This window comes from Salvia hispanica, chromosome 6 (assembly GCF_023119035.1).
Source record: "Salvia hispanica cultivar TCC Black 2014 chromosome 6, UniMelb_Shisp_WGS_1.0, whole genome shotgun sequence".
NCBI classification, from domain to species: domain Eukaryota; kingdom Viridiplantae; phylum Streptophyta; class Magnoliopsida; order Lamiales; family Lamiaceae; genus Salvia; species Salvia hispanica.
In genome coordinates, this window is record NC_062970.1 from 9692437 (window position 1) to 9719107 (window position 26671).

General features: G+C 37.5%; 1 protein-coding gene across 1 annotated transcript; it reads right to left on the minus strand.

The window, feature by feature from the left end:
- Positions 1-17049: 17049 nt before the first annotated feature.
- On the minus strand, positions 17050-19746 carry LOC125196955 (auxin efflux carrier component 2). The gene is made up of 6 exons (XM_048095622.1): positions 18389-19746; positions 18086-18326; positions 17916-18001; positions 17684-17841; positions 17524-17600; positions 17050-17411 (listed from the first exon to the last, which is right to left on the minus strand). The coding sequence occupies exons 1-6, from the start codon at positions 19680-19682 to the stop codon at positions 17345-17347; spliced, it is 1923 nt and encodes a 640-aa protein (XP_047951579.1). The 5' UTR covers positions 19683-19746; the 3' UTR covers positions 17050-17344.
- Positions 19747-26671: the final 6925 nt, after the last annotated feature.

Consider the following 26671-nt stretch of genomic DNA (forward strand, 5'->3'; position numbering starts at 1 on the left):
TGGTGTCTCTAGAATTACTAAGTCGACCACAATTATAGATTAAACCCCCTCCCGAGGTGAGAAACCTATAGATTAGGTGCTAGGATTGAAGTCCCCTTCTAATCCTAAAACCCCTAACTCCCAAAAGCTCGATTAGGTCAAAGACCTCACTCAAAACCTCAACTCTCCCGAGTTTTATTACATTAAGGTGTGAATTATTCTTATTTCCAAATTAATTATTTCATCTCCCGATTAATCTAATTAATCCTACACAATCAAGTGGTGATCAAGCAATTGAAAGGAATAAACCCAAGAATAATCAAATAACTACAAGAGCAAGGTAAGAACAAAATTAATTGGATAAGAACTATGAAATTAGTGCATCTTCACCAAGAATTCTACAAGTAATGTTTAGCTACTCATGTTCTTCACAAAAACCATGTTTGAAACACAAGGCTCAATGAAATACATGGAGAAAAGATTTAGATACTCCTGTGAGAATGAATCTATGGAATTGCAACTTCAATCTTCCGATTGGAAGTCTTCAATCTTCAATTCTCTCTCTCAAAGGTGTTCTTGGGGGTGTGTGTGAGTGTTGGAGGCGGTAGATGTTGAATGGATGTGAACCCTAGGCGTTTTCCCTTTAATCTTCCATCAAAAATCGCGTTTTTGCCAAAAGAATACGCCAAAATAGCGTACCCGGCTGGGTGGAATTATAAAGAGCAAAATTCACCCGGCCGGGTGGTCATTTTCGACCCCTTTCTGGCCATTTCCCGCAGAATTACAGTACCCGGCCGGGTGAATTTACAGTGTAATAATTCACCCAGCCACGTGTAAGTTTCTGGATAGCGCAGTGTTCTTGTAACGGCCATAACTTCTTCTACTGAACTCCGATTGAGGCGTGCAAGATACCCACGCGAAGCTCTTTCGAAGACGAAGAGATTGATATGTATTATGGGCTGATTGGACTTCAAAATCTCCAGTAAATATTGTCTCAAAGCAAGGCTGCTGCACATCCACATATTTTGTACCTTTTTCTACACATTCTTAACAAAATGATCAACATACCAATATAATAGATAAGTATATATAAACATGTCCAATAATAGACAAAATATGATCAAATTCATACATAACCACCCTCTAAAACCATATAAAATCCAAGTATATCACTCCCCCACTGTTGAAAACCACCTTGCCCTCAAGGAGGAAGTCAGAAACATAATCTTCCATCTTGTTGTCGTGTCTTTGTTTGGATATTCGTCTGCAAACAAAATTGTATTGTTTATGACCGCAACAAGTGATGGAGAAGCTGTCTTTGGACTTTAGATCTCTTCCGCGACTTTAGTGACATAACCAATGATGACAATAGTGATTTTTGGGCCATGATTTGGTTTCCACCAAAACCATTGGCTCATCCAGTTTTTGAGGCGATTCGTCATCAATTTTTACCATCTCTTCGATGATGGGATCGGACTTGACATTTGTTGTTGGCTCTTCCGTTTTTTGCAACAGGCTCGATGATAGAATCAGATGTGGCCTCTTTTTTAGCCATGGCCTCGTGTTTTGCTAAATATGCAACTGCCTCCATAATTTTGTTGAGAAGTTTATTCGTCTCGGCGAAGTAGATGGCATCCTCATCAAAGTAATGATAAACAACATCTAGAAATTCTTGCCATGAGCAATCAGGATTCGAGCGCCGATACTCATGGAGCCATATGGATGCTGGATGGTCAAAAAATAACCTCACAAAGAACAATCGATCAGCATAAGAGAACAAGTGATAATCAAAATATTCCTGAATATCAAATATCCATCTCACGGGATTAACACCAGAAAACCGAGGAAGAGAGTTTGATAGCAAGACGGACATGGTGGTAGAAAGTAAATCAATTGGAGGATGAGAACCTAATGAAAGCACCAATTTAATACTCCCTCCGTCCCAAGATATTAGACCCCTTTCTTTTGGGCACAGGAATTTAGGAGATAGTTGTTTAGTGGTGTAAGTGGAGTTGGTAGTAGAGTAAATTTTTACCATAAATAGAAATGGTTCAAGTATATTGGGACATCCCAAAGTGGAATAGGGGTCTAATATCTTGGGACGGAGGGAGTAGGAATTAACATGATATTAATTCCTCTTGAATAAATTATATGAAAAGAGAGCACAAAGGGAGGAAAATAACGCGACTTCGAGAGAATTGGAGAGATTGACAGTTTCTCCAAGTGGGAGAACCGATGGAGAGAATGATAAATATTAATTTAATTCATTCTGCTTGATAATAATAAAAGACCCCACACATATTATAAATATGTATGGTACAAAAAGATCTCTTATAAACTAGAAAAGTAAATCAGAAGCAAATCAAATCCTAACCACTATGGAAAGTAAATAAAATCATAACAACTAAATAATACTAAAACATAAATAAATAAATATACGGAGAGAATATCGGTTCCCTTCCGGAATAAAATAGAATATCAGGTCCCTATCAACCCCACATTCCACTACTCATTTTCCCTCACATTTTATTATAAAACTAATATATAAAAGTAGGACTCACATACCACTAACTTTTTCAACCCACTTTCTATTATACATTTCTTAAAACCCGTGACAGGTTAAATGGTGATGAATTATAAGGGATGGAGGGAGTAATACACCCAACCACTTTTTTCTCTCTCCAATTAAATATTCAACTCTCTCTCTCTCTCTATTTAATACTCATATCTACTATCTCTCTCTCTCTTCAATTAACCATATTAAGCAACAATTCCTAAAATCTCATGTCGGTTAAGAAATGTGTCATCTTAGCCAGAATAGAAAGAGTATTACTTTTTCTATGCTGTGATTCACGAGTGATATGAGACTGTAAAGCATTAACCGTAGCGAAATTTTCTTAGCCCGTGGATGTGTTAGAAAATAGAATGTGGAAAATCAAACACAGGCAAAGAAAATAATGCAGAAAATAACTAGAAAAATCCTAAAGACTACAATGTGTTGACTTGATTTTCATTCAATGATTTTACACCCTTTAAATGGAGAATTACATGGTAAGACTTGTGCTTCAAGTATATTTTTGGAGTACCAAGTATTAGACTTGTGCTCCAAGTATTCTTGATTTTATTATCATTTTCTTTTCTAACATGATATAGGTTCTTACAATCGAACTAGATAAATTCTTGCTTGCATTTTCTGTATATTGATCTTCATCTGAGCAGCAAATTTATAACAAGTGACAACATCTATGTGAACATTTTTTGAGAACACTTGAAGGCAACGGTTGAAGAAGCAATGATCGCAACAAGATTTGAAGCAGAGAAATTTTTGGGTAAAAATGATTTAGGTTTATGGCTCGCAACCTACCTAATATAATTGAACGTGATTATGAAGTATGACCAAGATCATCATTTTCTATGATAACTTTGGAGCGATAGCTAACTCAAAGAAATCAGAAGCTCAAAATGATACTAAAAATATAGAGAAGTATCATATTACACGAGATATCATGCAAAGACTAGATATAGAAGTAGTCAAGATTGCATCAGAGGAAAACTTGATAGATCATTTCACAAAGGTCCTTCTCGACATGACGTTTGAACATTATGTGGAACGATTTGAAGTTAGAGTTAGATTTATAGAAGACTAAGACATGCTTTCTTTAAAAGTGGGAAAGTTTTATAGTCAAGTATACTCGAAAGCATGTTTTGAGTTTCGGTGATAGATTGCTAGAGTTTATATACTGTAAAGCATGTTTCGAACTGCTTTGTGTATGTAAAACTATACACATCCATTTTTATCCATTAATGAGAAGAATTATTTTGTCATTGTGTATTTTACTTATTCATATATGTGCTAGTATTATTATTGCACTAAATCGTGTAATGGGGTCCAATTTGATAATATAGCTAAGAGGGGTTCGAGAAAAAAGATTTTATTATTCAGATTCCTGACGAGTTGAAATTTCTTCCATGCATGAATGTATTTTTTTACAAATTGAACAACTCTTGGACAAGATATTAATTAATTATAAGTGCATAACAGATTTGAAATAATTAATGAATATTTCTATCTTAAACACGAAACACATATTAATTAAAGAAGAAACCCGAAATACTCATAATTTGAGATTGGTGGTACAAGATATTATTCTAATAGGCTTAAATCAAATCAAGGATTTTTATTGAACTAGTGAAAGTCTAATAGGTTTGGCGCAGTCCAATATAATTATAAAACAACAGATTATGAAAATGTTACTTTATCTCCTTTGGGTGAAAAGTGGATCTAAGATTCCCATATATACTTGTATGGGTATGTATTTGTGCAAGCACCGTGCACACTCGAAATATTTTTTAGTATACTAACCTTAATATGTAAATGTTATATTTGTGTTTAGTCACTTTTAGTTATATTTCCTTAACTATTCAAAAAGCCTACATTACAACCAATTTAAAAGAATCTTTATGATTATTATTTTTATTTATAATAACATTATGTTGAAAAAGGATTGGGCTTTGAGCAACTTATGATTAAACTTTATATTTTGCATAATCTATAATCTGAGATCATACATTTTTCTTGTATAAACATTGAGAGTGAGAGATAAACACACATATTGTGTACTTGTGAGAGCATGCTTTCCAAAGTGATGTGATAAACTTCTGTCCTTTCGTCAAACTGAATTCACAAGTAAATTGAAAACACGTAGAACATGCACAACTTGATCAGGTCAGAAGACAAACAATTCAAGCTGGATGATAACTACTGGTCGCTGGGTGTGTGAACAGAAAGACTCAGGGTGTATCAAGACCTTAACCCACAATACTATTAAACTAGTAAAGGGAAGTAAGAGTTGAATCCCACAGAGATGGATGCGGTTGAAATTGGGAATGAGACATCTAGGAGGTTGGCTGCAGCCACACTTTTAGTGGGTTAAGTTTAACTAAGGGGTATAACTGATCAACTAAATAACTAAACGGATCAAGCTAAACTAAAGACATTATGAATTGAGAAAAGATAACTGGATCAACTAAGCTAAAAATGGAAAGACAGAAAGTACTCGGGACCACTGACACAAACGCGCGCACTATTCAAGAGCTGTAAACATCTAAAAGGTGACAGAGACTGCAGTTCTTACAAACTCCAATCTTCTTTCTTCTCTAAGCAACTAAATAAACAACGAAAACAGATCTGGAACAGAGCGCAAACGTAAAACATGAAATCAGACAAAATGAACATAGATCCATATGAAATTTACGTAAACAGAATCTAAGCTATCTAACCTATTCTCATGCAAGTTGGCGAACAGAAATGTAAATCTACCTACGCGAAAGCATAAACAAAGCTGAACTAAAACAAATAAAAGTGATCACAGCAGAAAACACCAGATCTAAAATAACTTAAACTAAAAACTCCATTTCATAAAAAGATCTTCAGTAAAAGATGATGAAAACAGAATTCCAACACAAACGTAAAGATCAAACGATAACGGAAAAGAAACTAGAGTAGTAGCTGAAAATAAACATGATAAATCAACTAATCTACGAATGCGGTGAACTAAAAACCGAATTGAAATTGTTTTGACCCCTCGGGGTGCTAAAAAAGCTTCGAACTAAGAGGACTTCTACGCAAATCCGGTCTCTCCTCCCTTGATGAGGAAGAAGAGATGAAGATTTCAAGTGGAAACGATGACTCCTGCAACAGTTATCTAACTTCTACTCCATACTAAGAAACTAAGTGAATTTTAAGTTGACTGAAGATGATGAGTGATGATGAGTCTGTGCACTCTCTCCATATTTAAAGGACGATGTTGGTCACAAAACTCTCCCCATCCTATCTTTGACAATTATTCTCCTCTGAGGTAGCATCTGCTCTTTCTCTCTCCTGTAACTCATCACTCATGTGATTGACTCCACTGGATCAGTTTGTCGGCGCAACGGATCAGCTTTGCTCTACTTCTGGTTATTTTTACTTTTTTTCTTAGTTGATTCGGTCATTTCTGTACTTTCCGTTTTCTTCGTTTTATAGCTCCTGCACATTCAAATTCACCATTCATTTTACACATTATTAGCCATGTTAGTGCAATAAACCCTACAAAACCATGCTTGTAACGAGCCCTATCGTGATCAAAGAGTTAGTAACAAAAGTATACTTGTCACACTTAACATTAATTAATAGAAATTAAGTTTTGTTGAACTTTGAAGCTCCTCTCGAGTGCGCACACTTAAAATAAAATTGCAGATTGAGCAAGTAGACCAGCTAAACCAATCCACGTCTGTGCATGTGCATGGAAAATATGTGAACTGACCAGGCAGACTCTCCAGACCAATCCATGTGTCGTCGGACTCGTGATCAGAGGCTACATTCAAAATCTTAACCCACAAGATACTAAAACTTAGCACATGGAAGTAAGGATCGAATCCCACAAGGATGGAGGTGTAAAGCATGTGCGATGGACATTTTGGGAGGGTTGGTTGCTGCCACCTACTTGAGTGGGTTAAGAATTACTACCTCTGTCCCTGAAAATTTGATACATATTACCATTTCGGTCCGTCCCTGAAAATTTGATACACTTCACTTTTACCATTTTTGGTAGTGGACCCCATATTCCACTAACTCATTCCTACTCACATTTTATTATAAAACTAATACTTTAAAAGTAGGACCCACATCCCACCAACTTTTTCAACTCACTTTCCATTACATTTCTTAAAACTCGTGTCGGGTCAAAGTGTAGCAAATTTTGGGGGACGGAGGTAGTAACTACTTAATTGGAATGATGAACAGAGTATTCTACCTAGACTGATAAATTAGACTGGAACGTACGGAAGCATGAAAGAGGTGCATCAACATTTAAATCTGAACTAAAGCAACTAAGAGCTCCTGCAACTTACAACTCAGGCTGTAAACTTCCTAAAATAGGCAGGCAAGGTGGGACCATATGTCCTAAACTGGCTAAGTGGCAGAAAAGGGATTGAAAAAGCAAAAAGTATAAAGTAACCTGAAAAATCTGAATCTCTAACTAACCTCCTACTTCATCTTCTTCGAGTAATTAAGCAAAACAGAACATTTGAGACACCATTGATGAAGAAACTTTAAGAAAACAATGCATGCTTCGTACCAAATGTAAACGCGAAATTAAAGCTAGAAGTTACTAGATCTACGCTAATGATCAACTAGAACAACAAATAAGCAGAAATGAACCATAATCATGCATTCAACACGAATTAAAACTAGATCTAAGAGATTCTGACGAGCAACAATTGCGAAAATCATCCAACAAAACGTAAATAAAACTCAACATCACTAGATTCCACAAAAGCTTCCATAATAATGAAAAACAGAACAAGATTCAAAGCTTCAAATGACAATATCTAAATCAAACAGCAAAATAACTAAGAGATTCTCAAACTAGGATGTTCAAAACAATAAAACACTTGAGAAATAAACTAGAGTTATGCAAAACAGAAATAAAAGATTGTATCTTCACTCTGAAGAGTGGTGGAACAACGATTCTAATGTAAAAAATAGGAAACATAGTGCTACCCTCTCTGAGCTAGGAGGCAGAGAGATCCGCTATCCAACACCTTTCTTACAGTCTTCCTTGGCCGAAATGTCCTCCACATGCCAAGGAGTGACAGTGTGTTAATACATCCCGTTACTCCCAGTCAGGAACACATCTCCTTATTACTTGGTCGGCTCCTGCTTTCCACAAGTATGGGTCGTCCCAGAAATAATACTTTGCTTCACTCTTGATCTTCATCCTCTGAGCCTTTGTCACGTTTGGCACCATTGGTAGCTCTCCCGTCACTAGGTAGTTGGCCAAGTCCGCATACCAGGGTTCCTGTCCTACTTTCTCCTTGCCCTTGGTTGTTGCGTCCTGCCCAGTAAGCCTCATTACTTCTTCCCAGTCGATCTTCCTTGCGGAGAAAATCACTTCACACAAATGCTCTTCCGGGAATCGATCTAGCACATCCTCACTATTCCCTTCTTGCACTATCCTGCTCAAGTGGTCCGCTACTTTGTTCTCAACCCCCTTCTTGTCTTCTACTTCCCAATCAAATTCTTGTAAAAGCAGCACCCATCTGATCAGTCGGGGTTTTGACTCATTCTTCGCAATGAGATACTTAATGGCCGCATGATCAGTATAGACGATGACTCTGGATCCTAATAGGTACTGCCTGAACTTTTCGAACGAATAGACAACAACCAACATCTCCTTCTCGATGGTGTCATAGTTCCGTTGGGCTTGATTCAAGGTCTTAGATGCATAGAATATCACATACCTCTTCCCATCGATCTTCTGACCCAGTACGGACCCCACGGCATAGTCACTAGCATCGCACATCACCTCGAAGGGGTGATCCCAGTTAGGAGCTTGAATGATCGGTGCAGAGATCAATTTTTCCTTAAGAAGGTTAAAAGCAGCCTTACAATGCTCATCGAAAACGAACTCCACCTCGTTCTGGAGGAGTCTGGTAAGAGGTTGGGTGATCTTGGCGAAATCCTTGATAAATCTTCGATAAAATCCAGCATGCCCCAGAAAACCTCTTATCCCCTTCTGATCAGTAGGGAAAGGTAGTTTGAAAATGACATCCACATTGGCTTGATCCACCTGGATCCATCTTTCTGACACCACGTGTCCTAAGACGATTCCTTCTATAACCATAAAATGGCATTTCTCAAAATTCAAAACCAGACTCTTTGCTTGGCACCTTTCCAGCATGACATCCAAATGTTGCAAGCATGAGTCGAAAGATTCTCCGTAGACAGTGAAATCATCAATGAAGATCTCTATGTAATCTTCAATCAAATCCAAGAATATGCTCATCATACATCGTTGGAAAGTACCTGGGGCGTTGCATAAGCCGAAGGGCATATGCCTGTACGCATAGGTTCCAAACGGACAGGTGAAAGTGGTCTTATTCTGGTCCTCGGGGGTTCACGTAAATTTGAAAATAGCCACTGTACCCATCCAAAAAACAGAAGTACTTCCTCCCAGCCAGTCGCTCCAGCATTTGATCGATGAATGGCAGGGGGAAATGGTCCTTCCTAGTTGCAGTGTTCAGCTTGCGGTAATCTAAGCACATTTCGCCACCCAGTGACCAATCTGGTGGGCACTAGCTCATTCCTCTCATTCTTAACCACCTGTATCCCCGACTTCTTGGGGACCATAGATCGGACTGACCCATTCACTATCGGGTACCGAGTATATAATGCCCAGCGAGAGCAACTTCAAGATCTCTATCAGTATCTCTTCTCGCATGTTTGGGTTCTCCTTCCTTTGCGAATCTCTATGTGCCTTGGCTCCCTCCTCCAGCCTAATGTGGTGCATGCAGACGTCCGGACTTATCCCCACCAGGTCCGTAAGGCTCCATCCAATAGCCTTCCTGTTTTTGCTCAGCACGGTCAGTAGCCTCGCCTCCTGTTCTTCAGTTAGCCCGCTATTGATGATTACATGGAATGAATCTTCCTCCCCGAGGTAGGCATACTTAAGATTCGCTGGAAACTTCTTCAACTCCACTTGTGGGGGTAGGGTGTCTGCAGGTAGAGGGTTTTTTTCCGGATCTCCCTCCTGCTCACGTTCGCTATCTAATTTCTCCTCCATACTGGCCGGTAGTAAAGCTCCTGTGGATCCCACGAGTTCCGACTTCTGACAGAATTCAGTAATTGCTCCTTCGATTTCCTCGTCAGTTAACCCTTGGTTACTGATCAGATCACACCATGCAGCTGCCTCCACATCAGCCTTTGCGTATACATCCAAGGCTTGGAGTTTTTCCTGCAATAATTCGGTCTCAAGAAATTCTTGGACTAGGGGGTCAATAACATCAACATAGCATAGATTTTCAGAATCTATCGGCTTTTTCATGGCTTCATTGATATCAAAAATAAATTTCTCACCATTGAAGTCAATGCAGATTGTTCCCTCAGCCATATCTACAATTGTCTTAGTTGTTCTTAAAAATGGTCTTCCTAACAATATCCCGCTAGACTCCCTAGATTCTGGTTCACTCATCTTAATCACATAAAAATCCGCAGGATAGGTAAAGTCTTGTATTCTGACCAACACATTTTCTAACACACCTTCAGGATTTATACATGACCTATCAGCCAGTTGAATCAACACCCTAGCGTTTGATAACTTTACCCCTTTCAACCGATTATAAATGGATAACGGCATAACATTGATAGATGCTCCCAGATCACACATTGCATGCTCGATTTTTACATCTCCAATTGTTATGGGTAAAGTAAACATATCTGGGTCGGCTTTCTTGGGTGGTAGTTTCTCCTGCACAATAGCTGATGCTATCCCTTCCACCATGATCTTTCCATCCTCCTGGGCTTTTCCGGCTATGAAATCCTTTATGAACTTCCCCAGAGGGGGCAGTCTCACGGCTTGGAGGAATGGTATGGTGACATCCAGCTTTCCGAAGATCGACATGAAATCCACAGGATTTTCTTTCTTCCTCTTCGTAACAAACTGATATGGAAACGGTTTTTCCCCTTTTGCCTCTTCAGTAAGCCTTTGTGGACTTTCCTTTGATACCTCCTGGGTTCGAGGTCCCGATGTGGGTATTGTTTCTTCGGGTTGCTCGTTTGTAGGTTGTGTTCCTCCCTCCTTTCCTTCCCCAGTAGGCTCCTCGTCTAAAAAAAACGGATCCTCCATCTGTGGCAGAGGCCTCTTGAGCTATTTTACTGAGACGGTATCGCTCAGCACCCTCGCTCCACTAGACTCCCCAATAGGGTTCTTGAGTTAAGGTCCATTATAGGCAGTTCCAGACCGCAGTGTGATCTTACTCACATTGGCCTTTTCAGGTACATGGACTGTAGACGGAAGTTTTCCCTGAGTTCCCTTTCATTTCGCCCACCGAGTTTGCGAGCTGGGCTAGCTGCCTGTTCATCATATCCATATTTGCCCTATGCTCATTCTGGGCACTTTGCATTCCTTGCATTGTTTCATTACTGGATTGCAAGTCGCTTTTAATGCTCTGCTGCGAAGAAAGCATCTCTCCCATCATGTCCTCCATAGACCTCCTCGACCTGTTTGGGTGATGGAACTGGTTCGAACCTTGGTGTTGGTGATACTGGGGTGGTGGGTTTGGCTGGTAGCCTGAGAAATTCTGCTGGTTTTGGTTCGGTGGGTACTGATTATACTGGGCAGGAGGGTTGTACTGGTAGTGGTTATGCTGGTACTGATTTTGGTTTTAGGATTGGAATTGATTCTGGTTTTGGTTGTGGCTGTTGTTTTGAGGCCCTTGGTTATACTGGCTCTGGTTCTGGTTTTGGTAGTTTCGTTGATGGGGTGGCACATAGATTAGAATTGTAGTACCCTGCGGCATTTGCTTGCTCCACATCCACATCAGGCTGGTTGTCTGGCTGATCATATGGTAGTTCTGGTGTCGCCTTGCCTCCAGTCGGAGAAGGTGGTGGAGTGTTCTGTTTGATTATAGTCAGCAACTCCTTCTTTAACTCCTCCATCTTCAAATCCATCCTTTCCTCCTGGTCAGTAACCGAAACGCTTGCTACCCTTTCTCTGCTGTACCCATCTCTTGCGTTTTCGTACGTCTTTTTCGCATTCAACAGCTTGCGTAAGACCTTCTTTGCTTCACTGACTCTCAACTGTGTGAAATCGCCTCCGGACGATGAATTCACCAGATCTTTTGTTTCTTTGTTCATCTCCTCATAAAGGTGTGGTGCACCTCTATCTCCTTCATGCGATGGTTGGGGCATGACTCCAAAAGACACATGTATTTCTCGCAGTACTCACTCAGGGTCTCATCGTATTCTTGCCTTATACATGATATCTTCCTCTTCAATGCGCTTGTCTTTGAAGACGGGAATAACTCAACTAGGAAAGCTGACTTGAAATCAGCCCATGTGTTGATGGAGTCGGCTGACAGGCGCATGAACCAGGTGTTGGTCTCTCCCTTTAGGACAAACGGTAGGGCTTTCAGTCTGTAGTCATCCTCACTTGCTCCTGCTGGCCGCCTCTGCGCCTTACAGATTTTGCATAACTCATTTAAGAATTCGTAGGGTCCCTCGTAACTCTTCCCACAGTACGTTGGCAGGATTGCAATAACGTGGGGTTTCACATCACAGGCTGTCTGGCCTGGGGTGACCACTATGGCTTGTGGGGGATCTCCGTCAGCATGCGCAGTAAGCGTTGCGAGCTCGGGGTCGTCCTCACCTTGGTCAACCATTCTCACTAGTGCTCTTACTGGTTGGAGTGGAAGCTCCGGGAGTTGGTACTCTAGATCTTCTTTCTCCTCGTCGCTACTCGTGCCTAAGTCGGACAGTGCTGTCGACAGGCCAGAACGAGTGGTAACGAGTATCGTTCCTCGGGGAAGTATCCTTGGTCTCCACTGGCCAGGAGCCGAGCTACTTCTCATAAACTGAAAATAAAAATACGGAAAATGATAAACAATATATACACCAAAAAAATCACATACAATAACAGGTATGAACGCCATCCAACCCCCGAAACGGGCCCATTTTGAAAGTGCAGGTTTTCTCGGTCAACGTGTGTAAATGCAGTGGTGTATCCAACTAATCAGGATGAGATTCTCGACCTAGCGGAGTCGTTGGCACGATAACCGAAACCTGGTATCAAACAAATTTCCTCAACCCACTTCTACTGGTTAGTATAATGGAGGTAAGGGTCGAATCCCACAAGGATGGACACGTTCGGATAACTGTGGTGATATTCCTGGTTGTTTTTGGTTAGCTACCACGCTTTTTGGGTTGGGATTTTACCTAGGCGAGAAATAAAGACGGTACTCTACTGACTAGTAGGCGTGAAAATAACAGGCATGTGGTTGTGTTCGTGAAAATAGGGGACAAGGTATCTCAGAGGCATGTGAAAAGTAGACAGTTACTAAAAGAGGAAATTTAGACAACAAGGCATATCTGGTGGCTAGTTGGCTTTCTGACAGGTCTGGAAGGTACAACTGAAAAGTGGGAGACAAAAGCAAAAGTAACTTAAAAGTAAAAGTGGTCCAAGACAAAAGTTGATTTTGACGTTTTCTTCTTCACCAAGTATTAACAGAAATTAGATGAACACAAACTCCATGACTAAACTCAAATTCATAACTTCAAACTCAAGATCTATTGATTAAAATGTTTAACTTAAGATGAACAGCTGAAATTGCAGACTGCCTCTACTGACTAACATGCAAGGTGGTGATCACAGCGCAGAACAGGAAATTCATGCACGAAAACTCAAACTGAAACATAACTACAAAATTCGATCAACAACTACAGATCTAGCTTACTCGAAAGAAAATACATGCACGCACTTAAAGATTAAAAGCGATAACTAAATCTAACTTCCTTAGGCAGAATGAAGCAAACTCAAACCAAAGAGACATTCGGAATAGAAATTTCATAACTTAAACGTTTGGATCTTCACCAAGTACTTCAAAAGGCAACAAAGATAAATGTTTGCAACAGATCCAACGAAGAAAGCAGGTAAAGATTAAACTAGAAAGCAAATAACGATTGTTTTGCCACTCCGGGCGGCGATACTGCTATACTACTACGACAAACTGACTGGAATGGTAGAACGATGATTTCTCCGGCAGACTCTTGGACGTCAAGTGACCATAGCTGTGGCGAGGAACGAGAGACTGGATAATGCTAAAGGACTGATCTGCTGCAGAGAATTCTACTAAGTGTGTATGAGAACCGAGAGCTTTTTTTCCGAACCTCTCTCTCTCTCCAAAGTGGCTTCTTTTATAGGGAGGCTTGCTCTTGCTTTTAGGGTAGACTTCCTTCACGATTTGACTTTTCTGTTAATGATCATCCCAGCTATCCTTCTTCTCCATCTCGAGCCTTTTCTCTGGCATGCATCCTGGTCAGTATTGCACCCTTCTAGCGCTCTTTTCACTTGCGTCACCTGAATCGTCTCCTACTGACTTGGATCCCTTAATCCTGCACACTTGAGCAACTGTTTTGCAGATAATACATGCATTTCACGACATATTAACCAGTAACCAAGGCTTAGAATACGACTTATCACTCCTCTTGATCAGTTGGGCGGCTTTTCTGCATTTTCACTCCATTTTGCCTCATCTGCACATGCTTGGCTAGTTTGCACTGTCTAACTGATTCAGTAGCCATCCTGCACACTTAAACTCACGATTTATACATTATCTCCCAAAAAGCATGTAAAATCACTCTAAAGCCAATGCATAAAATGAGTCTTATCAAACTTGTTAAAATCCATATTTTCTAAGCCACTGTTGAATTCTAATCTTTACCATGTGTGTGTTTTTTAAAAATTTATCCTGTATTGTCTGTGGACAAACAAATAGTTTAGTTTAGGGGTTAATATACACAAAATTTAAATGTTTTTAAGGGCTGGGTTTGACTAATTTTATATGTCGAACATGTCAATTATTTCCATTATTTTGATGAATTCCAATTATTATTAAATGACATTATTCTCTTCATTTTTGAAAGAACGTCGCTTAAGTATTTTGCATGCTTCAGTTAGAAAGCTCACAAAATTTTAGAAGAAATTCAATATATTAATGAAATTATTGACTTTTGAAGCTCAATCCTTTCCACGTATGTCAACCTTTTTTAAACCTATGAATACTATATTCCATACATCAATTCATTCATATCAGAGTATTCTTGTAGCCTTTTACTTCACACATAAATTCACTCATCTGTTATATGAGCTCTGAAGATCGAGGCAAGGGAAAGATTGAAGATAATTCAAACTCGTATTGTATCTAGTTGTTTATCATATTTCATTCTTTAATCATTGTTTTTGTTGCTTTGTCGATAAGTACCTAATAAAAGAATCTAGGAATTTGAGAGTAATTTTAAATGTTTAATGTTTTTGATATTCTAAACTTCATTCATTTTATTCAGTTTTGCAGAATAATACTTTTGATGTTGTGTTGACATTTTTTGTTGCTATTTTTTTCATCTGTTAACATTTTCTTAAAGTTCGGATCATAGTTTAGAGTTTATATAATATATAGAGTTTGCATTTTATTACGTCCCATAAAATATACTCCCTCCGTCCAAGAAAAAAATGACACTTTGTGAATGATACAGGTTTTAATGTAGAATTGGTAAAGTAAGAGAGAAGAGAAAAAAGTAAGAGAGAAGCAGTATCAGTGGAATGTGAGGTCCATATTATTAATAAGAGAGAAAGGAAAAAAGCAAGAGATAAGTTGTTGGAAACTTTCATTTTTGAATGTATCATATTTTTCGTGGACAACTAAAAATGGCAAATGTACTCTATTTCTCATAAACGGAGGGAGTATGTACTAGTTTAAATTAAGTTATACATACTCACTTTGATTTCGTACTTGGACTAATCAACAAAAAAGTACTCATATCACTATGATTCATTAGTGTATATCATAATCCGGTATCCCCACAAATCTAAAAAAAAAAAGTTCCTTTTGCTTGTCGCTGAAAATTTGTCACTTATTTTCATTTTCGTCCGTTCCTAAAATTTGTTACCTTTCACTTTTACCATTTTTGCATGAACCCCATATTTTATTAAATCATTCTCATTCACTTTTTATTATAAAACTAATACTCCCTCTATTCCTTCATAGTTGAGACGGAACTTTTCGGCGCGGAGTTTAAGAAATAAATGTTGAATGTGTTAAATAAATAGATAAAAAAGGTAAGAAGGAGAAAAAAGGTAGAGAGAATAAAGTAAAAAGTGAATAAAGTAGAGAGAATAAAGGATGAGAGAGTAAAGTAAGAAACAAGAAAAAATTACTCTATATGAAAATGACTCAACTATGAGGGAACTTCTCAAAATGGAAAAATGACTCAACTATGAAGGAACGGAGGGAGTATATAAAAGTAGGATCCACATGTCAGTAACTTTTTCAACCTACTTTCTATTATATTTCTTAGAATCCGTGTCGAATTAAATGGTGACAAATTATTAACAACGGAGGGAGTACCTTTTATACGATGACTGATATTCGGTGAGATGAATATCAAACAATGATTTTATACGATAACTGATATTCATTGACGATAATACATAAGCCATTACAACACTAACTGTAACTACTCCTACATAAATTGCCTATTATCATCGTCGGATTTGAATCTCATTGTAATATTGACGAAATTTGTTTTCTTTCATAGATGTACATGTACGTTTATCATGGGTTGACGTACGATTGTATTATTATAGTGTCCAATATCCATCGATTTTTCGTAGTATACATTTCCTCCATTGCTCTTTAACGTAACACGTCATTAAAATTGTTGGCCACGTGGCATCATTCTTGAGCGTCGAATCTTGATATCTATACTACATATAAAAACTACTACTAGTATATTTTTTAGACAACTCTCTCTGTGTATTTACATAACATGTTACTTTACACAGTTACGCTGTGTAAATACTCCATATTTTTAATATGCAAAGATTTTTTGGTCATGAAGAATCAAATCCGTACGTATTTTTGCATATTAAAAGATCTATATAGTTATCAGATCGGGAAAACCCAGAAGGATCAAATGGCAAAATGTTTCTTTGCCTCCTAACAAGGAAATTATCTCACATGTTACAGCCCTTTAAATACTAAATAAGATGCTAAATTTGCAGCAATTATCAATTAATTATATTCATTATTATCTGTTGAATAAGAATGCCATGAAATGGGGCATCGTCTTTTCCCAAAGTACAATTAATTTCGTATTCAATCAATTTTATATGCAAAGCATCCACATGCATGAAGGGTTAATTCAACGTCGTCATTGCTGATTAAATTTGTCAGGTATAGAAATATGTGTTAATTAAATTAAATTTCAGCTCATTCTTCTTGTTTGACTTCCGCGTAACAAGATCTTGTCTCTAATATAATTGAAATAATGAATAATACAAAGGAGTATCTTTAGCACATTTGTCAGGAATTAGATTTTACTGTCTTCCTAAAAAAAATGTAACAATATTCATAAGCCACTAATACGCGGGATCTATAGTAAATATCTTGAACAACGAATAACATTAATTAATAAATTAAATTAATTAGTAGTACGAGCTTGCTGTATGAGAATTACAAGTGCCAATGAGAAAATAAGCTAATACTACTATTAATTTAAATAGCTCATCTAGAAATTGTACTAATTTTATTCTAAGACAAAAAAGGAAAACTGACGAGGAATATTTAAAAAAAATTTGTATAATATAATAAGCTAACAGAGAAGAGGCACATGATTTCCTAGTTGTACACTGACTTCAATGAAGGATAATTAATATCCAAGCCTGCATCTAAGTTTAATCTAGGAGAATCACATTTGATTAAATTTATCTCTTCTTCTTGGATTCAGCAACCCAAACAATTTCTCCATTCTGCTCTGCCAAACACAGCCTTACACCCCAAGCAGCACATAATACAGAATTGTTATGGGCAGGGCTATCACCATTCCAAAAATAACTCTGCAATAAATATCACATAACAAATTAAATCATCTTATTATTATGAACACATATTGGTATGGGTGCGTTATAATGCTAACTTTTATGTGTATTTGCGTATGAAAATACTTACGCAGTGCTAAGTATGTCTGGGTGCACATTGTATTCTTTAGCAAACACGAAAGGAACAATCCCCTGAGGAAGCGCAGCCTGTTTCCAAAGAGATATTTCATTTAATTGAGTAATTTCTACTAATGTTTTTATTTATTTATATTAATTTTAAAAAATTGGACCTGAACGATAGCAACATGTAGAAGAACTCCGCGGAGGCCGATGGCGATGGAGGTTGCGGCGATGACGGCCGGACCAGTTAAGAACCTAACAACCATTGAAAATGTGGCTACAGACTTCCCACAATTTATCATCTTTGGTTGCAATGCCATGAATAAACCTGCAAAATTAATAATTAGTACTAATTAACTTAACCAAATTAAACAAAATTGAAACAAAGTGAAAAAATGTTACCGAGGCTGAACATGGCCATGCCAAGGCCTGCATCAGACAAAATAGAAATGGAACCTTTCACAATTGATGGCATTTCAATGTTCCACCTGCAGGTGATAGATCATCATCATCAACAACATCTCGAAAATTCAAAAACTAGCTAGGTTAATTGTAATGGAAAAAAGTGAGACCTGAATGATACAAGAGACCAAATGAGGCCAAAGAGACTAGCGTAAGTGTTGGGATTTCTGATCAATTTCCTCCAAACCATGATCAAAATAAGCCTAGTCATCACACTTGTTGGTGGCATCTGTGTTTTCTTGTCCATCACTCCACCTTCCTCCATATCCATCTTCTTGTGGCATGAATACGGAGATGCATTTGGTGGGAACTTGACTGCATCCTCCATCTCAATCTCCTTCTTCCCGTTCTCTGCCGATCCCAATCAGATCAATAAATCAACTTTACTACTAAATTGAAAATGAAACAAGTACCTCTGGAATGAGCAAGAGCAGCATCGTCGATGGTGGAGAGGTCGGAGGAGGCGGCTTTGTTGACGGCGTTTCTCATGTTTGCTTCGGAGACGGGGGAGGCGCTGGAGCTCCACACAAACATGTGGAGCTCCTTGTTGGGGAGAGTGGTGCTGGCGTTGCTGTTGCTGTTGCTGATGTTGGGGAGAGCGGTGCTGGCGCTGCTTGTTGTGTTGCTGATGTTGACGTTGTTGTTGTTGTTGCTCGCGCTTCCGCTGTCCTTCCTCCTGGGCCCAGAGAACATGGGGTTGGGAGGCGGGTACGAGGCCTGCGGAGGCGGGGGCGGGGGATGGAAAAGCTCCCCGCTCATGCTGCGGCCTGTGGTGTTCCTCTTCTTCCCCATTTTCATCATCTCCTCGTCGAAATTGGAGGTCCTAGGCGTGGCTCCCTTGGAAGACTGGAGGGAGAAGACGTCGCCGCCGAAGCTGTTGGTGTAGCCGTGCTTGGGGCTGGCGGCCTTGCTGTTGAACATGGCGTAGAAGTCGGTCTGGTTGAAGCTGGAGCCGCGGGGGGTGGGCTCGCGGGAGGACTGGACGGAGTAGATCTCGACGCCGGTGAGGTTGGAGGCGCGGGGGGTGATGCCGGAGGAGTGGATCCCTTTGTTGTAGGAGGAGATCATGGAGGCGGAAGTGGATCGCTTGACCACGACGTGGAGCTTCCCGTCGTGGCCGATCTCAGCGTCTGCCTGGAGGGGCTCGCGGCCGTTGAGGGAGAGGACGTCGGAGTCGACTTTGAAGGAGGTGATGGAGGCGGCGGTGTCGGGGAACTGGTCGGTGATGAGCATCTTGGCGCCGCGGTACTCGAACATGAAGAGCATGAGCGTGTACCAGATCACGCTCTGCATCACCACGATTTGGACCATGAGGTTGCCGGAGAAGTCGCCGTACATGGCCCTGAGCAAGGGGATGCCCATGACCAAGGTGTTGGGGAGGGTGGAGAGGGAGAAGAGGGTGATCATCCACTCCAGGCTGCTCTTCTTGCTGATGGCGTGCCACACGAAGAGGGCGGCCAGGATGACCACCTTCTGCAGGGAGTCGGCCGCGATGAAGTGGTAGTTCATCGCGTAGATGTCGTTGGTGGAGATGAAGTGGAAGCCGAGGAGGGGGACGGCAAACACGGCCACGAAGCGGTTGATGCCCGAGCACTGGTCCGGGGTGAAGATCTTCCACCATCGGACCGAGCCGTAGGCAAGGATCATGGCCACGTAGAGGGGGATGATGGCCGCGAGGACATCGTAGATGTCTTTTCCGGTGATCATGCTTTCGGGAAAATTGGTTCAAGCACACCAACCTATAATGACCATAAATATATAACAGGGAGGGACACTCGTCTTTAAGATTTTAATACAAATATTAGTCTTCTCTGTTCTCTTTATTACACTTTATTACATGTCTCAGTTTTCCATTTTGATTTTTCTCATTTTACTACTTTTATTAGTGGATTGTACGTTCCACTGACTCATTTTACTTATATTTTAGTATAATATTCATATATAAAAGTGAGAGTTATGTACTGCTAACTTTTACAATTTACTTTCTTTTAAATTTATTTTAAAATCCATGTCAGATCAAAGAAAGATACATACTGAGGGACGAAAAGAGTAGTAAATAAGTATTACTGCCTCCGTCCCATTGCATGTGACACATTTTTTCTGGACACAGGGTTTTAGATAGTGGTGTTTAATGGTTAAACGAAGAGAGAATAAAGTACTAGAAGTGAGAAAAAAGTCGAGAAAAAAAGTAGGAAAGATAAATTGATTTTTTTTGCTACAAAATAAAATGTGTCATTTATTGTTTTTATTTATTTGTCAATACATACTCCATCTAATTTTGTTTTTAATAATATTGACAAGTGGATTCATATCTTACTAACAAATTACGTACACATTTTTATAAAATTAATATATTATATAAATAAGATTTATATTTTATTAATTTTTTTTTTTCATTATGAAGTTAAATAATTTCATAAAATTCTAGAAAGTGGGTCCTTTATTAACGAACGGGAGGGAGAGTATTGTTGAGGACTAACGGGGAAATTTTGCTTATGTGAACAAGTTTGTGTGAGGGAAGTAAAAATAAGGAATAGTATACACGAAATTCCAAGACAAGCCACTTATAGTCACATGCAACTCTATGAAAAGAAAACGGTTAAATCGTTTTCTGGGAGTCTGCATTCATAATAAATCAAACTTTGCTGCAATCAAGTGGGATTTTTTCACACAATAGGGAAATAAAAATGTTGATTCTTACGACTCAAAAAGATTATCTTTTCTCGTGTATAATCGAGCCACATTTCAGCTTATATATTTTCATATTACTTGGGATATGTAATACCGGTTAAACATATAGCAATTGACTCTGATGCTAAATGTATTTTTACCTAGCTTCTGAGACTCACAGTTGAATATAATGTTGAGTCTTGAAATATTCAAAGGTGGGACCAAATTGAAGATTTACTTTTATTTACTAAGGTCATATTTGTTTGCTTGATTCGCCTGGGTCCTGGGATAGGAATCTGATTTCTTTAATTTTTAAATTTCAATGTTTAGTTTAATGAAATTGAGAAAGTAATTAGAATTAGAATTCTAAAAACAAGGAAATTAGTGCAACATTATTGGATTCTGATTCTCCGACTTTTCCTAGGTATTCTTTTCCAAAGTTTGTGGATTCTTACATATGTAGGTACTCCCTCCGACCGTCATTAGATGTCATCCTTTGACACAACAAGAGTTTTAAAAATGTAATGCAAAGTAGGTTGAAAAAGTTAGTGGAATGTGAGTTTCACTTTTATATATTAGCATTATAATAAAATGTGAGTGTGCATGAGTTAGTGGAACATGAGGTCTATAAACGAAAGTAATACTAGTGACATTTAACGCTGACGGAGGGATTATTTTTATATAATTTTAATTATTTTATACAACAATTATTATTATTATTATTATTATTATTATTATTATTATTATTATTTGTTGTTGTTGTTATTATTATTATTATTATTACTACCTCTGTCCCTGAAAATTTGATACAGTTTACTATTTTGGTCCGTCCCTGAAAATTTGATACACTTCACTTTTACCATTTTTGGTAGTGGACCTCATATTACACTAACTCATTCCTACTCACATTTTATTATAAAACTAATACTTTAAAAGTAGGACCCACATTCCTACAACTTTTTCAACTCACTTTCCATTACATTTCTTAAAACCCGTGTCGGATCAAAGTGTAGCAAATTTTGGGGGACAGAGGTAGTATTATATTATAAACAATAATCAATTAACTTTTTGTAATATATTAAAAATTTTGTATCATAATACTTAATTACAATTATAATAATGACTATATTTATAATAAATATTATAATAGTGATAATTTATTACTGTTGCTACTACTATTTTTTGTTATCGTTATTATTATACTAATAATTAATTAAGTAATTACAATATAATCATCTGAATTATAAATTATACTATAACAATAAATTATTATTATTACTCCTATTTTGTTATTTAATTATAAATTAATAACAAATCTAGAAAATAATTTTGAATTTGTGAATTATATCTATTAAGTTATCGATAAATAATAATAATAATAATAATAATAAAGTTTATTATTATTTTATTTATGTTATTATTATGTTACAAACTAATAACTTGTTAAATAAATCTAAATCTAATATTAATTATATTATGCATTAAAACAGTATTATAATAATTATTGTTATCTTTCTATTTGGTTTATTAGTAGAATCTTAATAAAAAATTTAAATTATTAAATTTAATAATTATAACCTCAACTAGCATTGAATAACATAGGGTTAAAATTATAACAATTTTCTTTGATGTTTTAAAATACGGGATAAGTAATCTATTAGATTAATATTAGCTTTTTTTTTTTTCAATCTTAACTTTTTCTAGTTTGATTTAGTGTTTTAATTTAAAATAAAATTAACAATCTCGATGTTTATCCAAACATAGAAAAGTTAAGTTATTCAGAATAATTTTCTGAGAATCCATTTTCTCTGTCAATGCTATTTGAGTTTATGAGCATTGCAAAAGAGCTGACACTTTAAATTCATTGCGCCGCAGTTTAGTAGATTCCTTAGAGCATCCACAATAATGGCTCTTACATCACCTCAACCCTTAGATTATCCATTGTCCCGCATCAGTTTTAACCATTTTTTTATTTCATCCTTTAACTAACATCTGTAACAAATCTCTTAACTATTATTGAACTACTCCCTCCGTCTCTGAAAATTTGTCATATATTTCTTTTTTCGTTCGTCCCTAAAAATTTGCCATCTTTCACTTTTACCATTTTTGGTAGTGGACCCCATATTCCACTAATTCATTCTCACTCACATTTTATCATAAAACTAATATATAAAAGTAGGACCCACATGCCACCAACTTTTTTAACCCACTTTCTATTACATTTCTTAAACCTCGTGCCGGGTCAAATGGTGACAAATTATGGGGGACGGAGGGAGTACAAAAATGGCCCCTGGACTATGGATTTATCTCGTCCATAGTTTCTGGACTTTAAAAATATCTTCAGACATCCTGGACTAAGGGTTTATCTAAAAAATGGTCCTATTGGCTTTTTTTGAACTGAAAATGCCCTTTTGGGGTGATGGGAAATTTGGTCTTTTTACACTTTAATTTTTTAAATTTGATATATATCAGTGATGTACTAAATCTGATATTATTTCAAAATTATCATTCTTCTTCCTTTTTGCCATCCTTCACTTTATTTCAGCCCACAAAATTAGTTCATTTTATATTTTTTGAAAACCTTTTTTATCAAAACATTATACTTCGTACTATAATAAGTCTGTGTCTCGCTGTCCATTATTTCCTACTACTTACCCATTTGAAGTATTTATATAGGAGTAATTTTGTTTAAATTTTCTAGTTAATATTGATTTTTTTCAAATAAATAAACGAAAATTATATAGTCTTATATAAGATGCACATCTATTTATGATTAAAATTATTAAATATTGATTAAAACTAAATAGGCGTCGGCTTATCTTATTGATTAAATATTAGACACTATCAAATATTGATTGAAATAATTAATTTTTGTTATTTAATAATTTTAATAATTAATAAAAATTTATTGATATTTAAAAATCTAAATTTAATATTGAAATAAAGAAACAAAGTGAGGATGGAAAAAAGAAAGAAGAATGATACTCCCCCCATCCCAGATTAGGAGTTAGATTTAATTATGACACATGTTTTAAGAAAGAGTTGAAGTGTGTAATAAATAAAGTGAGATGGTAGAGTGTGTAATAAATGAAGTGAGTTGATTGAAGGTGAGTCCCTTTTGACTTTTTGGATTTAAAAGATATTTATTGTTGACTTGTGAGACAAATTCATTAAATTAAATAAACTTACGGTTTTTAATGTTTCAATATGATTAATCGTTTTTAATGTTTCAATTTGATTAATCTTTCTTCCTTAAATTTTTAAAACTTGCCGCCAACATTAAAAAAAAATTAAATAAACAATGTGAAGGAGGCCATCGGCCATCACATCTCAAACAAATGTAACGAGGGAACCAACTTTTTTTATTAAATCAAACTTCAAATTAAGGAGGGAATTATTATAATCCATGGAGGGACAAATTCAAAACCATTCAAAAGTTAAACTACACCTATAAATACATTCACTCCACTATTATTATCAAAGACTTCAATTCCACCTACCAAAAACAAAGCAAACATTTTTATAGTTAAATTACCCTCTGAAAATTCTCAGGCAATGGAGATGGAGATGGAGCAGGAGCAGTTTCAAGAGGCAAAGCATGGGCAAGGGCCGAGGGCCTCTCTGAGTTTGAGCAGCCAAGAGAATAACCTTATTGTACAGTTCCTTCAACAACAATGCCGTGTTGGAGCACTTCCACATGGTTCATTTGAAGAGGCAGCCAAAAAATTCAAAGTGCATGGACAGCCAGCCGCTTATGGAGGATAGCCAATCAGCAAATTGAAAATGGGGAACTTGTTGTCATGAAAGGCAAAGCATCAGGATATAGCAAGAAAAAAGGTAAAGTAATTCTTGATGAAGATAAGTTTAGACACTTGTCTATGCTTGAGAGATCCTCAATAAGAAAACTTGCTGTTAAGATGGAAGTTAGCAAGTCCACAGCTGGCAGATGGGTGAAGGATAACAAGATAAGACCACATACAAATGCCATAAAGCATGCACTCACTGATGCAAACAAAATTGCTAGAATAAGATGGTGTCATATTCAGTCAACTATAGATGAAGGTAAGTTTCTCTATCATGCAATGCACAACACAGTTCATATCCATGAGAAATGGTTCTACATCACAAAAGCTTCAGACAAATACTACCTGTTGCCGGATGAGAATGAGCCTTACAGGTCTTGTAAGTCAAAAAGATTCACCACTAAAGTGATGTTCATGTGTGTTGTGACAATGCCACAGTTTGACAATGATGGGCAGACAATCTTTGATGGTAAAATAGGCATATTTCCATTCACACATCAAATTCCAGCCAAAAAGGAAGTCAAAGAATAGGCCAAGAGGGACACTTAAGACAAAGCCTATCCCATCAATTAACAAGGAAGCCATGAGAGAATGTCTCTTGAATTAGGTATGTACATTTTTTGGTTTCACATTACTATCAGACATTGGTAATGTCATCACTTAGTCATTCATTTATTCAATCACACATCATGCACAGATTATTCCAACAATCAAGGCTAAGTGGCCAGCCAATGCAAGCAAGGAGATATATATACAACAAGATAATGCCAAACCCCACCTGAAATCCTCTGACTTACAATTTGAGGCTCTTGCAAGTACAGATGGTTTTCAATTCCATCTAATTAGCCAATCAGCCAACTCCCCAGACACCAATGTGTTGGACCTTGGCTTTTTTAGGGCCATACAGTCACTACAAGATGACAAACTAGCCACCAATATAGATGAATTGTTGAGAAATGTTTGGAGTTCTTTTGAGGAACTCACACCAGAAACTCTGAACAAGGTTTTCCTAACATTGCAAAGCTGTTTCAGCAAGATCCTTGAAGTCCATAGGGGCAACAACTACAAAATCCCCCACTTGAACAAAGGAAGGTTGAGTAGGATAGTGGGGCTTCCTACCTCACTTGAGGTTGAAGAGAATCTGGTAAGAGAAAGTGATAAGGCTAATTTCATGCATTGGTTATGGGGTTAAATTCTATAATTTTCCGGGTCTAACACAAATTTTAAGCCAGTTGTGTAGAGGAAATTGCCAGATCCAAAAAGAAGGAGAAAATCGCCTGGAGAAGGAAGCTGGCAGAGAAAGCGAGCAAAATAGAGAAGAAGTTACCAGACGAAGGAGCAGCTGAGAAAAGGGCAGAATGGGGATTACAAGGAAGACTCTAGAAGCTTCATCCCTTATAAATAAGAGCATGCGGCACACGATAAAGGATCCATCATATTTTAGCTCTTAGCTCAGCTTTCTCACACTCTACACACACTTGGGGGAAATCAGTTTGGGGGGTTTTACGGTTCAGAATTTCATCGGAGTTGTGTAACATCGTCTCTTCGGGAAGCGAAAAATACAATCTATTTTCTGTGTTAAGTTTACGTTTCTGAATTTCCCGAGTCTTCGTTGTTCGAAGCTCGGCCGTATTTTGTTAATATATGTTGAATCTGCACTAGATCAGCTATGGAATTTGTTGCTATGGTTTTGTTTTATGTTATTACTGTTTTCCTGTTTACTTTGGTTGCGTTTAGCGATTGATCGGTGTTTTGAGTTGAATTGTGTGGAGATCGGAGTTGATTGTTTGTATCTGGTTGAAGTTGTGTGATCAGAGATGGGAATTGCAGTGGTTTGTCGTGGATGGCTTGGATCCGGAGAGGGTGAAGCATCCAGAGTTTGGATTTGTTCATTTCTGCATGGATTTGCTGCTTAGCTTCTGTTTTCTCATTTACCTCGTCTAGTAATAGTAGATCTGTTTAATTTCCGTAGTTAATCGTAGTTTAATGGTTTAATATAGTTTAATCTGTTCCGTTTCATAGTTTGCTCTGTTTTCATCTCTATTTTGTGATCACAAATCGTTAGAGAAGATGAAGTAATTGTTGGTTAAGCCTTGAGTTAGTTATTCTGCAGTTTTTCATCCGTACTTAACTAATTTGGGAAATGGTCCCCACAATCTGTTTTTCCTCTGTCTAGGTTAAGTTTAGAAAGTCGTTTGCTAGGTCTGGCAATTGTTTTCGCTG

Coding starts and splice junctions, on each gene's coding strand:
- LOC125196955 (XM_048095622.1), bottom strand. CDS start 19,682: ATGATCACCGGAAAAGACATCTACGATGTCCTCGCGGCCATCATCCCC. Junction 18,327..18,388: donor TGCTCTTGCTCATTCCAGAG/GTACTTGTTTCA, acceptor TGGGATCGGCAG/AGAACGGGAAGAAGGAGATT. Junction 17,601..17,683: donor TACATGTTGCTATCGTTCAG/GTCCAATTTTTT, acceptor CTTTGGAAACAG/GCTGCGCTTCCTCAGGGGAT.